The sequence below is a fragment of the Misgurnus anguillicaudatus genome, chromosome 2 (assembly GCF_027580225.2).
Source record: "Misgurnus anguillicaudatus chromosome 2, ASM2758022v2, whole genome shotgun sequence".
NCBI lineage: Eukaryota > Metazoa > Chordata > Actinopteri > Cypriniformes > Cobitidae > Misgurnus > Misgurnus anguillicaudatus.
The window spans coordinates 25,800,647-25,813,635 of NC_073338.2; the positions used below are offsets into that span (position 1 = coordinate 25,800,647).

The 12,989-nt window shown below is 44.2% G+C and overlaps 1 protein-coding gene across 1 annotated transcript; it reads right to left on the reverse strand.

The window, feature by feature from the left end:
• Positions 1-637: 637 nt before the first annotated feature.
• Positions 638-12,555, reverse strand: ttpa (tocopherol (alpha) transfer protein). Its single transcript, XM_055202119.2, has 5 exons — positions 12,309-12,555; positions 2,822-2,975; positions 2,289-2,482; positions 1,893-2,003; positions 638-1,793 (listed from the first exon to the last, which is right to left on the reverse strand). Exons 1-5 carry the CDS (start codon positions 12,501-12,503, stop codon positions 1,587-1,589), a joined length of 861 nt encoding a protein of 286 aa, XP_055058094.1. The 5' UTR covers positions 12,504-12,555; the 3' UTR covers positions 638-1,586.
• Positions 12,556-12,989: the final 434 nt, after the last annotated feature.

The following is a 12,989-nucleotide window of genomic DNA, read 5'->3' on the forward strand; positions in this document are numbered from 1 at the left end:
CATGAGTGCTGCAGTGATGACGTAGTTTGTAGGCCAAAATAGTGGGATTTTAAATGTTTTTTTTATTAAAGCATGAATTAAGGTCCGTGGTTAACACACACCCAGGGTATTTGCACAACTCAGAAATATCTGTAAATGGTAATAGAATTATAACTTAGTTGCAGATGTTTGTTTTGACATCCCTGCAATAGACAATAGACACCATCACAGAAATTCTATTGGTTTTATTGGGAATTTTATTGGTTCTAATGGAATATGGCCCAAAACACACTATAGTGTAGTGGTTTAAATATTAAAGCTTATGGTTCCTATTGGTATTTTAATAGAAACCATTAGAATTTTCTGTAATGGTTTTATTGTTTTTTTTTTCCAGCAGGGATCTTTGACATGCTGGCTACTTAACAATGTTCTGCTATTCTCTGACATTTATATATATTATGGCATATATTATGTCTTCAAATTAATGTTTGGGTAAGGCAGTATGAACGAATAATATTGGTTTATCTTGGAAACATGACTCATTATTCTGCTACTTTAACCCATAACCCTTTCTTATCAGATTTTTGCCATTATATTTGGCTGCTGTCAAACATACATTCCAATATATTGGTTAAAAAATTACTCACGAGTCACGACCTTTGCAATTGTCTGGTTGCCAAGTTTATTTAGGCCGCACATTGTGTAAATGTGACTGCATAGATTTTCCACCATGATATTTTACAATAATGTAAAACAGTAAATGTGTGTTCTTCGAACATTAAAGTATATGCAAAAAGTAAACATTAAATTGTAAAAAAATACATAAAGTGTTTCAGAAATTCACATTGAAATAAATCTGTAAACACAAAGAGCTCAAGTAAGGTCACCAGTCTCTGATTATATTTGCTCAAGAGTCTGAGCAAAAGGCAGTAGATTAAAGTGTAACTCCCCCAGTTCCTGGTGTTGAATAAATGAGTGCAAATGGTTTCTTTAAAATGCAGCTATAGTTTCAAAAGGCTGCAGTTTTCATTTACATTTCAGACTTTTAGTCATTTACTGTAAAATAAACTTTGTTTTAGAGAATAACTTTAAACTGGTACAAATAACAGTTTTGTTGTACTTGCACTTATATATATATATACATGAAACACAACGACTTTCATCCTGAGTTATGTCCATTGTTATGTAAATCTACATAGGTAATACTGAATTAAAGATAACAAAGGCACATTCATATTTCAGACAGCCTTATAGATAGTAGGTTGTCAGAATCATTTATCTTCAGATTAAAAGAAATGTTTGTGCAAATAGACCTCTCATGTTTTGTATCTTAAGATAGTTATTAAATAGACTACTTGCTAAACAAATTATAGAACAATATATAGAATTAAATAAAATTATCCAAAAGCATGATTAAGTCAAAACATGTAATTATGGAAATGTAACATTTCACTGTGAAAGCTGCCTTTCCAGTCTGGAATGAAACATTTTAAAAGCTGCGCAATTCAGTCCTATGCAATATAAAATAGGAAAAAATATTCACCAATACTGAGTAATGCTTTACAAAATCAAAAAGCACAACGTAAGAAGCACCTTCACTGTAATCATTAATAAACATAGGCCTGTGAAGCATGGCCTTCACCTAAGTCTATAGAGAGCTTGTGAAGATAGTCTTCAGACTGCATGATGTACTCGGTCCATTCTTGGCACACTTCGTCTATGCTGGGTCCTGTACCTCCATACTCAGGAGGGAGGATAGCTTTCGGAAAGTAATCACAGAGACTTTGCACGTATGAACTACCATGCATGTGAATCTATTAAGAAAAGCAGCATTAACACAGATGTTAAAGTTAATCCTACTGAGAATTCTTTTGTCATTATATTCCATATACATGCACTTAAATAGGACTAACCCGTTGTTTGATTTTATCTTGAAGGAATGGACGAATCATGGCAAAGACGGGCCGGAAAAAAATGGGCTCGTTTATCAAATGGATGCCACGGACTTTCAAAGGAAAAGCGTCCTGTAAAGCAGAATTGCTTGATCAATTTAAGTTTAACTGATGCTGTGTATTAATGTATAGTTCATTGTATAACTTATTTATATACATACATACATACATACATACATATACAATATGTACAATAAACTGTTCACCTGTTTACAAGATGTATTCGAAAGCAATCTTATTCTTAATTGGCTAAAGAAGACTGTCCTGAGTAAATAGTAATCTCACCTTGTCATTAACTATTTATAATTTAATCAGTGAAATATCATTTATTGAGAAAACCTTTTGACAGACACCTACTGTAAGTACAGATGAGATCTTTTTTGCCAAAGAAGGATTGATCTGCAGAGCATGAGCAAAGCACCAGTCTTGGAGATCAAAAATAGTTTTAAGTCCATTTTTCTGGGTCTCACATTCTTGAACAATCAGCTCTGATGTAATGAGGCTCACACGAAAAACCTCATAAGCTGTGAATTCTTTGGGGTTCCACCGACCTGGAAACAATGTTCGAAAATGTATTATATTTCCTATTGTAGCAGCAGAAACAACTTTTCCAATATTATCTGCACTGTCAGAAAAATGGTCTTTGGGGCAGTACCCCAGCTGTCAAAAAGTACAACTTTGCACTTATAGAGGTTATATTGGTACCAAATCATTTTCATATATCTATTTAAATAGTTAATGTTAGGATCTCTTTAAGGCAGGGGTGGGGAACCCTGGTCCTGGATGGCCACTGTCCTGCAGAATTTAGTTCCAACCCTGCTTTAAGGGTACTGCCCAGTGATGCTTGGGACCATTGACCTTTTTTACTGTTGGTGTATATGTGCACTTGCCAATCCGATAGATTAAAACTCGACTTCCGGCATCATCTCGTGATTTAAGAACTCCGTGGTAATTGTTTTGTAGTAGTCCTATGACAGATGAAGGGCGCAGATCAGCAGTAATTTCAGGACATTCTTGTCTCCATTTGTGATAGTTAATCAGCAACTGTGGATAGAGGGCACAGGAAAAAGATTATGAAAAAAAGAAAATGAGTAGCATTAAATGTTATTGATACATGATGCAAAAAGAGAAATTGCAGTGTTACTTGCAGCTGGTTGCCGGTAACTTACTGTAAATTTAAATGTATGTTATTTACTGGCAAGAGTTTGTTCAAAGTTAAATAAATATTAAATATAAACAAGTCTTTAACTTTACAGAATAAAACTATACAATAACAGCCTTACACATTGTTCCCTTTCAGTCGGTCACTACGACGTCACGTCGTGACCGACGAATTGGGAACCGCTTCGCGGGTGACCTATCTGCTTCGAGAAACCTTTAAAACGCCAATGAACTTGGCATGCAGATAATTGCATCTGCCGGCGCCGCCCCGCCGCACAGCTATTTAATGAGCGGCAGGTGCAGTTATCAAATCAGCTTTTTAGCTTCGAAAGCTGGCAGACAAACACTGCTCACGAGAAGCTGCTCTGATCCTGCGAAATAGATCTCTGCGTGTCAGTTGGTTGGGCGAAGGCACCACAGCGAGGCTCGCGAGTGTTTTCCACCTCTTTCTTTTCACTCTCTTTTGAGTGTGTGCGTTCTCCTCCCTGTGTGCTTCATCAACTACACAGCTAAAAGAGTGATTTCCCCTAAAAGAGCTGCAGTTGAACTTGCGTCTTTTTAAAGACAGCCGTTCACTGCTCACGGGCGTTAAAGCGTCTTTTTAAAGATGTCTTTTCGTCCGTGTTCGACTTCTGGATGCGGCAAATACATGGGTCCTCGCGATGGACATGATCGCTGTCTCTCATGTCTGGGTCTCCAGCATGCTGAAGCAGCTTTCATGGGAGGGACATGCTCCGCTTGCGAGAGCCTGACTCTTGCGGATCTGCGGGGTCGTGTGGCGTTTCTCCGGGAACGCCGCCCTCCGTTGCTGATCACCGCCAAGAAGGCGGCTGTGAAGCTACGGAGAGACGACCTCCGCCTCACGGTGCTGAATCGGCAAGCTGGTTCGTCCAGCGGCCCTCAGCCACCGGATCCGCAACCATCTGAGGTTCCGATGGAGACGGAGAGCGCGCGTTCTGCGTCGCTTTCTACCTCTGTCGGACCTCCCGAGGATTCGGTGTCTGTCGTAACATCGGAGGGGGGGGCCGTCACTTTCGGACGTGGATCCCGAGCCTCTCCCTCCTTCGGGAAGGGTTGCGGTTCCCGATCTCGACCCGGAGATGACGGCCATGCTCGCTCGGGCTGCGGAGACGGTCGGGTTGGAGTGGAGAGCTCCTCCCCCTCCCGTACCGTCCCGCCTAGACGATTGGTACTTTGGGGCTGCACGGGCTTCACAGTCTTCCCCACCGGTACCTTTCTTTCCCGAGGTGCATGATGAGCTGACTCGGACGTGGAAAACCCCGTTTTCCTCCCGGAACCGTCCGCATCAGCCATCACCCCTCACCTCCCTCGATGGGGGGGCCGCTAAAGGGTATGCCGGTATCCCGACAGTGGAGCGCTCGGTAGCGATGCAGTTGTGTCCTGCCGGCGTCTCCTACTGGAAGGACCGTCCTACTCTTCCCTCACAGGCCTGCAGGCATTCGTCAGCTTTGACGGAGTCTGCATATCGGGCTTGTGGGGAGGCGGCCTCTGCCATACATGCCATGGCTTTGTTGCAGGTTCATCAGGCTAAGGCTCTGAAGGACCTGCACGAGGGAGGTCACGATTCGGCGGTCTTTAAAGACCTGCGTGCGGCTACGGATCTGGCGCTACGTGCGACCAAGACCACCGCACAGGCCGTCGGTCGTGCTATGTCCACCTTGGTGGTCCAGGAGCGCCACCTCTGGCTGTGCCTTGCGGACATGCGGGATGCCGATAAAACCCGGCTTCTAAACGCCCCGGTGTCCCAGGCCGGCCTGTTCGGCGAGGCGGTGGAAGACTTCGCACAACAGGTCTCCGCCACCCAGAAGCAGACTGAGGCTCTAGCTAACATCATGCCGCGTCGGAAGAGACCAGCACCTGCCCCGTCGACGTCGGCACCTCAGTCTGCCCCTCGCCGAGGGCGTCCTGCAGCGGCGGCCGCCTCCGTTCCTCATCGGGGCCGTCCAAGAAAGCGAGGAACCGGCCGTCAGCAGCCCGCCCCGCCCGCTCAGCCCGCTAAGCCTGGTGGAAAGCGAAAATCTAAGCGGCCCTGAGATGGGCGACCTGGAGGTGGAGGGGATCGCTCTTCGGGAGATGGTGAACGCACCACTCCCCCCCCCGGAGGAGGACCGGGTGGGGAATCTTTGGTTTTCTTTAATTTCTGTTCCGCCGGCTTTTCAGCCGGCACCCACAAAACCACAAAAAGAGCGAATTCCTCTTCCTCCTCCAGGTCATCAGAGGCAGTCGGGTGTGACGGATGGGCTCATAACCCTACGTTCTCCCCCTCCTCTCTCGCCAAAGGATGTGTTAAGCGCACCGAGATATCTTCATCAGAGTCTTCCCCGCGCAGCCATCCATCAGCGGAGTCAGGTGAGTGCTCATTTTCACAATACACATGTCAACGCAGCCCAAGAGAGCGCGTCATCGAGCACCGCCGTTCCGCTCGCCGCGGGTACTACGATTGTGCCGTTAATTCCCCTCGCCCGGTATCTGGAAGCTTGGCAACAACTTCCCAGTCCGTCGCGCTGGCTTTTACGCACGATCCGTCTTGGCTATGCGATACAATTCGCCCGGCGACCTCCCAAATTTACGGGCATCCGTTTCACTCTAGTGAAACCCGCCGATGCGCACGTACTACGTGCAGAAATTGCTGTCTTATTGGCGAAAGACGCGATTCAGCCGGTTCCTCCCGCCGAGATGAGGTCAGGGTTTTACAGCCCTTACTTTATTGTACCCAAGAAAAGCGGCGGGTTGCGACCGATCCTGGATCTGCGCGTTCTGAATCGAGCACTTCACAAGATGCCGTTCAAAATGCTTACGCAGAAAACCATATTTCAATGCATTCGCCCACAGGATTGGTTTGCAGCCATCGACCTGAAGGACGCGTACTTTCATGTCTCAATCCTTCCCCGGCACAGGCCGTTTCTCCGCTTTGCGTTCGAGGGAAAAGCATATCAGTACAAAGTCTTACCGTTCGGGCTCTCTCTCTCTCCCCGCGTCTTCACAAAAGTGGCAGAGGGTGCTTTAAAACCTCTCAGAGAGAGCGGTGTTCGCATCTTGGCATATCTCGACGATTGGCTCATTATAGCACAGTCGCGTCAAATGCTTTGCACTCATCTAGATCGGGTGCTCAAACACCTCGCCCGTCTCGGTCTTCAGGTCAACCGAGAGAAGAGCAAACTGTGCCCGACACAGAAGATCTCTTTTCTCGGCATGGAATTGGATTCGGTCAATCTTACAGCACGCCTCACGGAGGCGCGCGTTCAGTCGATTCTGGCTTGCTTGAATACGTTTTCGGGCAAGACTGCGGTCCCTCTGAAACAATTTCAGAAATTACTGGGGCATATGGCTGCAGCCGCGGCTGTAACGCCACTCGGTTTGCTGCATATGAGACCGCTTCAGCATTGGCTTCACGACCGAGTCCCGAGGAGAGCGTGGCTAACCGGCTTTCACCGTGTCACGATCACACCGAAATGCCGTCTCACTTTCACCCCGTGGTCAGACCCAGCGTTTCTCAGGGCGGGGGTGCCACTGAGACAAGTCTCCAGACATGCAATAGTATGCACAGATGCCTCCAACACGGGGTGGGGAAGCCACGTATGGCGAGCTTGCAGCTTCAGGAGTATGGACATCACCCCAGCTGCATTGGCACATAAATTGCCGAGAACTGTGGGCTGTATATCTTGCGCTCGTCCGCTTCAGCAGCGAGTTGAGAGACAAAGATGTATTAGTTCGCACAGACAACATTGCGACTGTTGCGTATATCAATCGCCAAGGCGGAGTGCGCTCTCGTCACATGTCGCATCTCGCCCGCCATCTCCTCTTTTGGAGTCAGAAGAATCTGAGGTCTCTTCGTGCCATTCACATCCCGGGGTCGCTCAACGTAGCGGCAGACGCGCTTTCCCGAGCAGCGCGCCCCGGCGAATGGCGACTCCACCCTCAATCGGTCCAGCTGATTTGGAGACGTTTCGGCAGAGCGCAGATAGATCTGTTTGCATCTCCAGAAACAACCCACTGTCGCCTATTTTATTCACTGAACGAGGGATCACTCGGCGTGGATGCATTAGCGCACAGCTGGCCGAGAGGTCTTCGCAAATACGCATTTCCCCCAGTGCGCCTCATTGCACAGACATTGTGCAAAGTCAGGGAGGACGAGGAGAAAATTCTTTTAGTTGCTCCATATTGGGCCACCAGGAGTTGGTTTCCAGAGCTCACTCTCCTCGCGACAGCCCCTCCCTGGAGGATTCCCCTGAGGAGGGACCTTCTGTCTCAAGAAGGGGGCACATTATGGCACCCCCGTCCCGATCTGTGGAACCTCCATGTGTGGTCTCTGGACGGGGCGCGGAGGTTGTAGGTGATTTACCCCCGGCGGTATCTAACACCATCGCTGCAGCGCGAGCGCCGTCTACGAGACAGGCGTATACGCTGAAATGGAACCTGATTGTTGTTTGGTGTACTTCTCAACGAGAGGACCCCCGAGAATGCCCGATCAATATTGTGCTTTCATATCTCCAGCACCGCTTGGAGAAGAGGCTGTCACCGTCTACTATTAAAGTAGATATCGCGGCAATATCCGCGCATCACGTACCCATAGACGGTAGATCTGTGGGTCAGCACGATCTGGTCATTAGGTTTTTAAGAGGTGCACGGAGGCTCAATCCTTCGCGTCCTCCCTCTATTCCTCCTTGGGACCTGTCCATGGTGCTGAACGCTCTCAGGGACTGCCCGTTCGAGCCTCTGCAGACAGTGAGTGTCAAGTTTCTCACTATGAAAACTTTGATGCTCCTCGCACTGGCTTCTATTAAGAGGATAGGGGATCTTCATGCATTCTCGGTCGACGATTCGTGCCTTCAGTTCGGGCCGGCTGAATCCAGCGTTACACTGAGACCCCGGCCGGGCTACGTGCCTAAAGTTCCCACCACTCCCTTTAGGGATCAAGTGGTGAACTTACAAGCTCTGCCTTTGGAAGAGGCAGACCCAGCTATGGCTTTGTTATGTCCTGTACGTGCACTACGTGTGTATGTGAATCGCACTCAAAGCTTCCGGACCTCAGAGCAGCTCTTTGTCTGTTACGGTGGTCAGCAGAAAGGGAGAGCTGTCACTAAACAGAGGATGTCTCACTGGATTGTAGACACAATCGCCCTGGCTTATGAGAAACAGGGCATTCCCTGCCCTTTTGGTTTGAGAGCCCATTCAACCAGAAGCGTGGCTTCATCTTGGGCTTTGGCTCGTGGTTCCTCGCTTTCAGATATTTGTAGAGCTGCTGGCTGGGCGACACCTAATACGTTCACTAGATTCTACAGTGTTCGTGTTGAGCCGGTATCCTCTCGAGTTCTCTCATCAGATCAGTGAGAACATCGAGGAACGGCTCCTGTGTCGGCTTGGAGCCTTTCTTTTTGGCTGCGCAGAAACCGCACCAGTATGGAAGGCCATTAAGGCAAAAACGTTACAAACAATGTTTTTTGTCTTTTTCCACCGCTTGGCGGTCGATGTTGCGGAGCATCGGCTGCCAGCCTCTCACTAGATGTATTCTTGACTATCTGGGTGAGGCTAGCGCCCACATTGCGCCCCCTAGTGGTTTCTTTGTGAGTATTTCCGTGGAAAGTTTACGATTTACCACGTTTCCCTTAGCGGAGTTCGTTCCGCGCCTCTCTAGTGTTGCTAAGAGAGTGTATTTTTATAGACCTCGTGTCTTTTTATCCATCACCTTAGTGGTAGACCCCTAGAGGGTTTTTCTTCCGCAGCGATCTTAGTCCCGCCTGACGAGTTCGCTTCCCAGTTCGCCTAGTCACTATCGTGGGTTAAGGAACAAGTATTGACCGGCCTCTGCTTCAACCCCATTTCCGTTCCCTTTAAGAGGAGAGTCGGAGGGTTTACGCAGGCACTGGAAGGGTCAGCTTCAGTGGCGCTTTGGTAGGGATTCCCAATTCGTCGGTCACGACGTGACGTCGTAGTGACCGACTGAAAGGGAACGTCTCGGTTACATATGTAACCCTCGTTCCCTGAAGGAAGGGAACGGAGACGTCACGTCCCGTCGCCACAGTTTGCTGTTCCACTGCTGATATCGGCCGGACAATTTTCTCTTTCTGGCCAGCTTTCTCAGCAAAAAATAGCTGATTTGATAACTGCACCTGCCGCTCATTAAATAGCTGTGCGGCGGGGCGGCGCCGGCAGATGCAATTATCTGCATGCCAAGTTCATTGGCGTTTTAAAGGTTTCTCGAAGCAGATAGGTCACCCGCGAAGCGGTTCCCAATTCGTCGGTCACGACGTGACGTCTCCGTTCCCTTCCTTCAGGGAACGAGGGTTACATATGTAACCGAGACGTTTTGTTGAACCAGAAATCATCATCAACCTTTTTCTGTTTTTTGCTTCAGATTTTATTTCCCAGAATGCTTTGCTTGATGCTGTTATTTTAGTTTTACTCTGCAAAGACAAAGACTTGTAAATGTTTAATGTTCATTTAACTTTGAACAAAATGTTGCCATAAATGTTGCCAAAAAACCAGCTGCAAGTAACACTGTATTTTCTACAGATCTTTTTACAGTGTATATATATATATATATATATATATATATATATATATATATATATATATATATATATATATATATATATATATATATATATATATATATATATATATATATATGGTGTCAGCAAGATATTTAAGTGTGCACCGCTTAAAAACCTGCATTGGGGTGAAGATTTGTTAGTATTATAATATGTGTACCTAACTACTTATTATTGTAGGTAGAGGTAGATCAATTAATCTGTTTTGCTGATTAATCGGCACCGATAGTTAATTGGTGAAATAATCACTATCTGCAAAAAAACCATGCCAGTAGTTTTTCCGAGTGCTTCCATTGCTTCATATCATTATGAAGTAATTAAGTTGATGATTAGATGCTGCACTAGCAAAGAAACAACAGCAGAAACCTAAGTTTGGCGCTAGGGCTGGGTAAAAATATCGATTCATCAATGCATTGCAATTATTTGTTTCTCAATTCAATATCGATTCATCAAATCCTATGAATCGATTCAGCCCCCCCGGCAAGTGGCGCCGCTGTGGGCAACACTCTAGTGAGAGCGTTCAGCGTTGTACAAGACGCGCTTTATCAAAACAGAAAGATCAAAGATGGCAAACAGCAGCACTTCTTTCAAGCCTTCACCATCAACGTGATCAAACATTAGTAATACTACACACATTATTTAAAAATATACTCAGGTACTTAATTGCTTGTGTATTTACTTATTATTGAATCGATATCGAAGCAAGTAAATCAATATTGAATTGAATCGAATCGAATCGAAGCCTCAAGAATCGAAAATGAATCGAATTGTGAAATTCCTAACAATATCCAGCCCTATTTGGCGCTAATATTAGTAGTATCTCAGTTACACAAAAATACACACAGATAAATCCAACCCAAATGTTTAATGTCATGATTATTACCATAGATTTGTATTAGTTTATATCCAGCTGGTTACTTTTATCCATCATTTATCCATATTTTAACTTAATAGAGAAAGCGAACTATATGCAGCTGTCGGCTATACAGCTAACATATCCGACAAATCAAAATCTGATTTCAGTTCTTTTATTATCACTGCAATACATCTTTTGTTTTGATTTGAAAATCATAAAGTGTTAAAACAGAAGCAAATAAAGTACAAGACTACACATACACTCTAAAAACAAACGGTGCTATATAGCACCAAAAGTGGTTCTTTGCTCGTAATCATAGAAGAACCGTTTTTAGTGCCATATAGCACCGGTGAAGCACCAGTGTAGAACCAAATAGTGCTATGTAGAACCATATGTGGTGCTATATGGCCCCTATTTGGTTCTACACAGGTGCTTCACTGGTGCTTCACCGGTGCTATATGGCACTAAAAACGGTTCTCCTATGATTACGAGCAAAGAACCACTTTTGGTGCTATATATGCTTTTGGTTTTTAGAGTGTATAACAGACATTTACGTAATTTTAATTTTACCAGTAAAGTAGTTTCTTTAATAGTAGTTTCACAGAAGTAGTTTCTTCAATAATTATTAATTAATGCATTTTTATTTTTACATTTAGCACATTTTCATGGTTCAGTACTGTTGTTTTATTACTTTTGTAATACATTTCAGCACTGTTTTACTTTTAGTGTTATGTTTGTTTTTTATCCAGTACCCGGTAGGCTAGATTAATCAGTTATCAGCAAGAAGTGACCAACTTAGTTATTGATATTGGTAAAAACCACTGTCGGTCGACCTGTAATTGTAGGTTACATTTTAAACAGATTACATTAGAGCCCAAATATTGTAGTCACGATAATTGAACATTATTTTTTCATTATTAGAGATGCACCGATATACAATTTTAGCCAATGATTCAGACCTATATTTTGATGGTTATATTAACCAAATTTTGACGATTCAATTTCCTGAATGTTATTTATTCATATATTGACCATTTATATTGAACATTTAATTTGTTATGTTTCTTTACATTTTCTATACAAAGGAGCCCAAATTTATTGCATTTTCCTGTTTTCTTTTGATTGACAAGATATCGGCTGTTTTGTGAAAATTTGCTTTTATCAACCGATACCCATTATTTTCCGATATATCATCTGCATCGCTTAATAATTTTAAACATTACTATTTTAACCTTAATAAAATTACGTTAGCCCATAGAACAAAACAAGTAAGGAATAATTGACGACGGGCCAATGAATTATAAGAAAATAATGCACACCAAGGTGGTAATGCGGCACGACGCGAAGCGGAGTGCCGTTACACCGCAGGTGTGCATTATTTTCAAATAATTCAAAGGACCGGAGTCAATTATTCCGCTTATACCTCGGTTACCACAAACATTGCTCTGGTGCCTATTTTTAAGACATTTGACAAGTTAGGTGTGCGGTTTACAGAAAAATAATCAACACCCATAGAACATTTCTCAGCCAATCAGAATGCAGCATTCAACAGCCCCGTGGTATAATTTAAAATAATATACAGTTTCAATTTCCGTTTTACACTATATTACACGTATGCATATACTGTTACATATAGGCTACTTGTGTGTCACACCAAATCACGTATCACCAATGTGTTACCAACGTTACTTGTATCACAACACAAAGCAATAAGCTACTTTTTGTGCTGTGGCCATTTGTTTGCACGTTCGAGTTAACTTACAGTAAGAGCAAAGCAATGCTACAAACCTGGAACGCCAGTTCAACATTAAAGTCTCGCGCCTTTAAAAACCGTATCAAGAAAGTGGTCGTCAAATCCAAGTGTCGAATGCGTACTTCTGTTTCTGCTTTTTGTTTCAGCTTTGACAAATAAGGTTCAATCCGACTGGAATCAACAGGCAAGTTGTTTAATTCCTCAATGTTTTCAACCTCGGCAGACTTCATGTCTGCGGGACCCGATCGAGTTGCATACTCTCCTCTCAGACCTCAATATTACGTAAGAGGGGCAGGAACAAATCACAATGTTATTACCAATGTCATGTTTATTTTACCTTTGTACATGTCATGATGTTCTGCCAAACATTAACCAAACCAATTGTAGATCTCTCTCTCTTCTAACGTTAGCCCTGGGTCCAGTTTTTTGTGTAGTGGTCATTTCTCCAGATGTTAAGAGGAAGTGTGATATCACCTTAGGCTAATAATATGTTTTTTCTTATCCTGTTGATTATTGTAATGAAACCATCACTACCTGTGTGTGTTTTACTAACATGCCCATTTCACAATATTGTTGCTTTTGCAAGCCCAATGTTGATTCATCAGACACAACACTTTTAAATTGTACACTACACTATGACACTCTTTTATCTCACGAACTCTTATGGCATGCCAATATTGCAGTTTAGTTTCAAACGATCGCGGGGCAGATGTCAT

What these genes read in the sequence shown, in the direction of transcription:
- ttpa (XM_055202119.2), bottom strand. Translation starts at nt 12,503, where the DNA reads ATGAAGTCTGCCGAGGTTGAAAACATTGAGGAATTAAACAACTTGCCT. An exon ending in AGTTTTAATCTATCGGATTG is followed by an intron (nt 2,483 to 2,821) that starts GCAAGTGCACAT and finishes CATTGTTTCCAG; the next exon opens with GTCGGTGGAACCCCAAAGAA. An exon ending in AAGATAAAATCAAACAACGG is followed by an intron (nt 1,794 to 1,892) that starts GTTAGTCCTATT and finishes TTTTCTTAATAG; the next exon opens with ATTCACATGCATGGTAGTTC.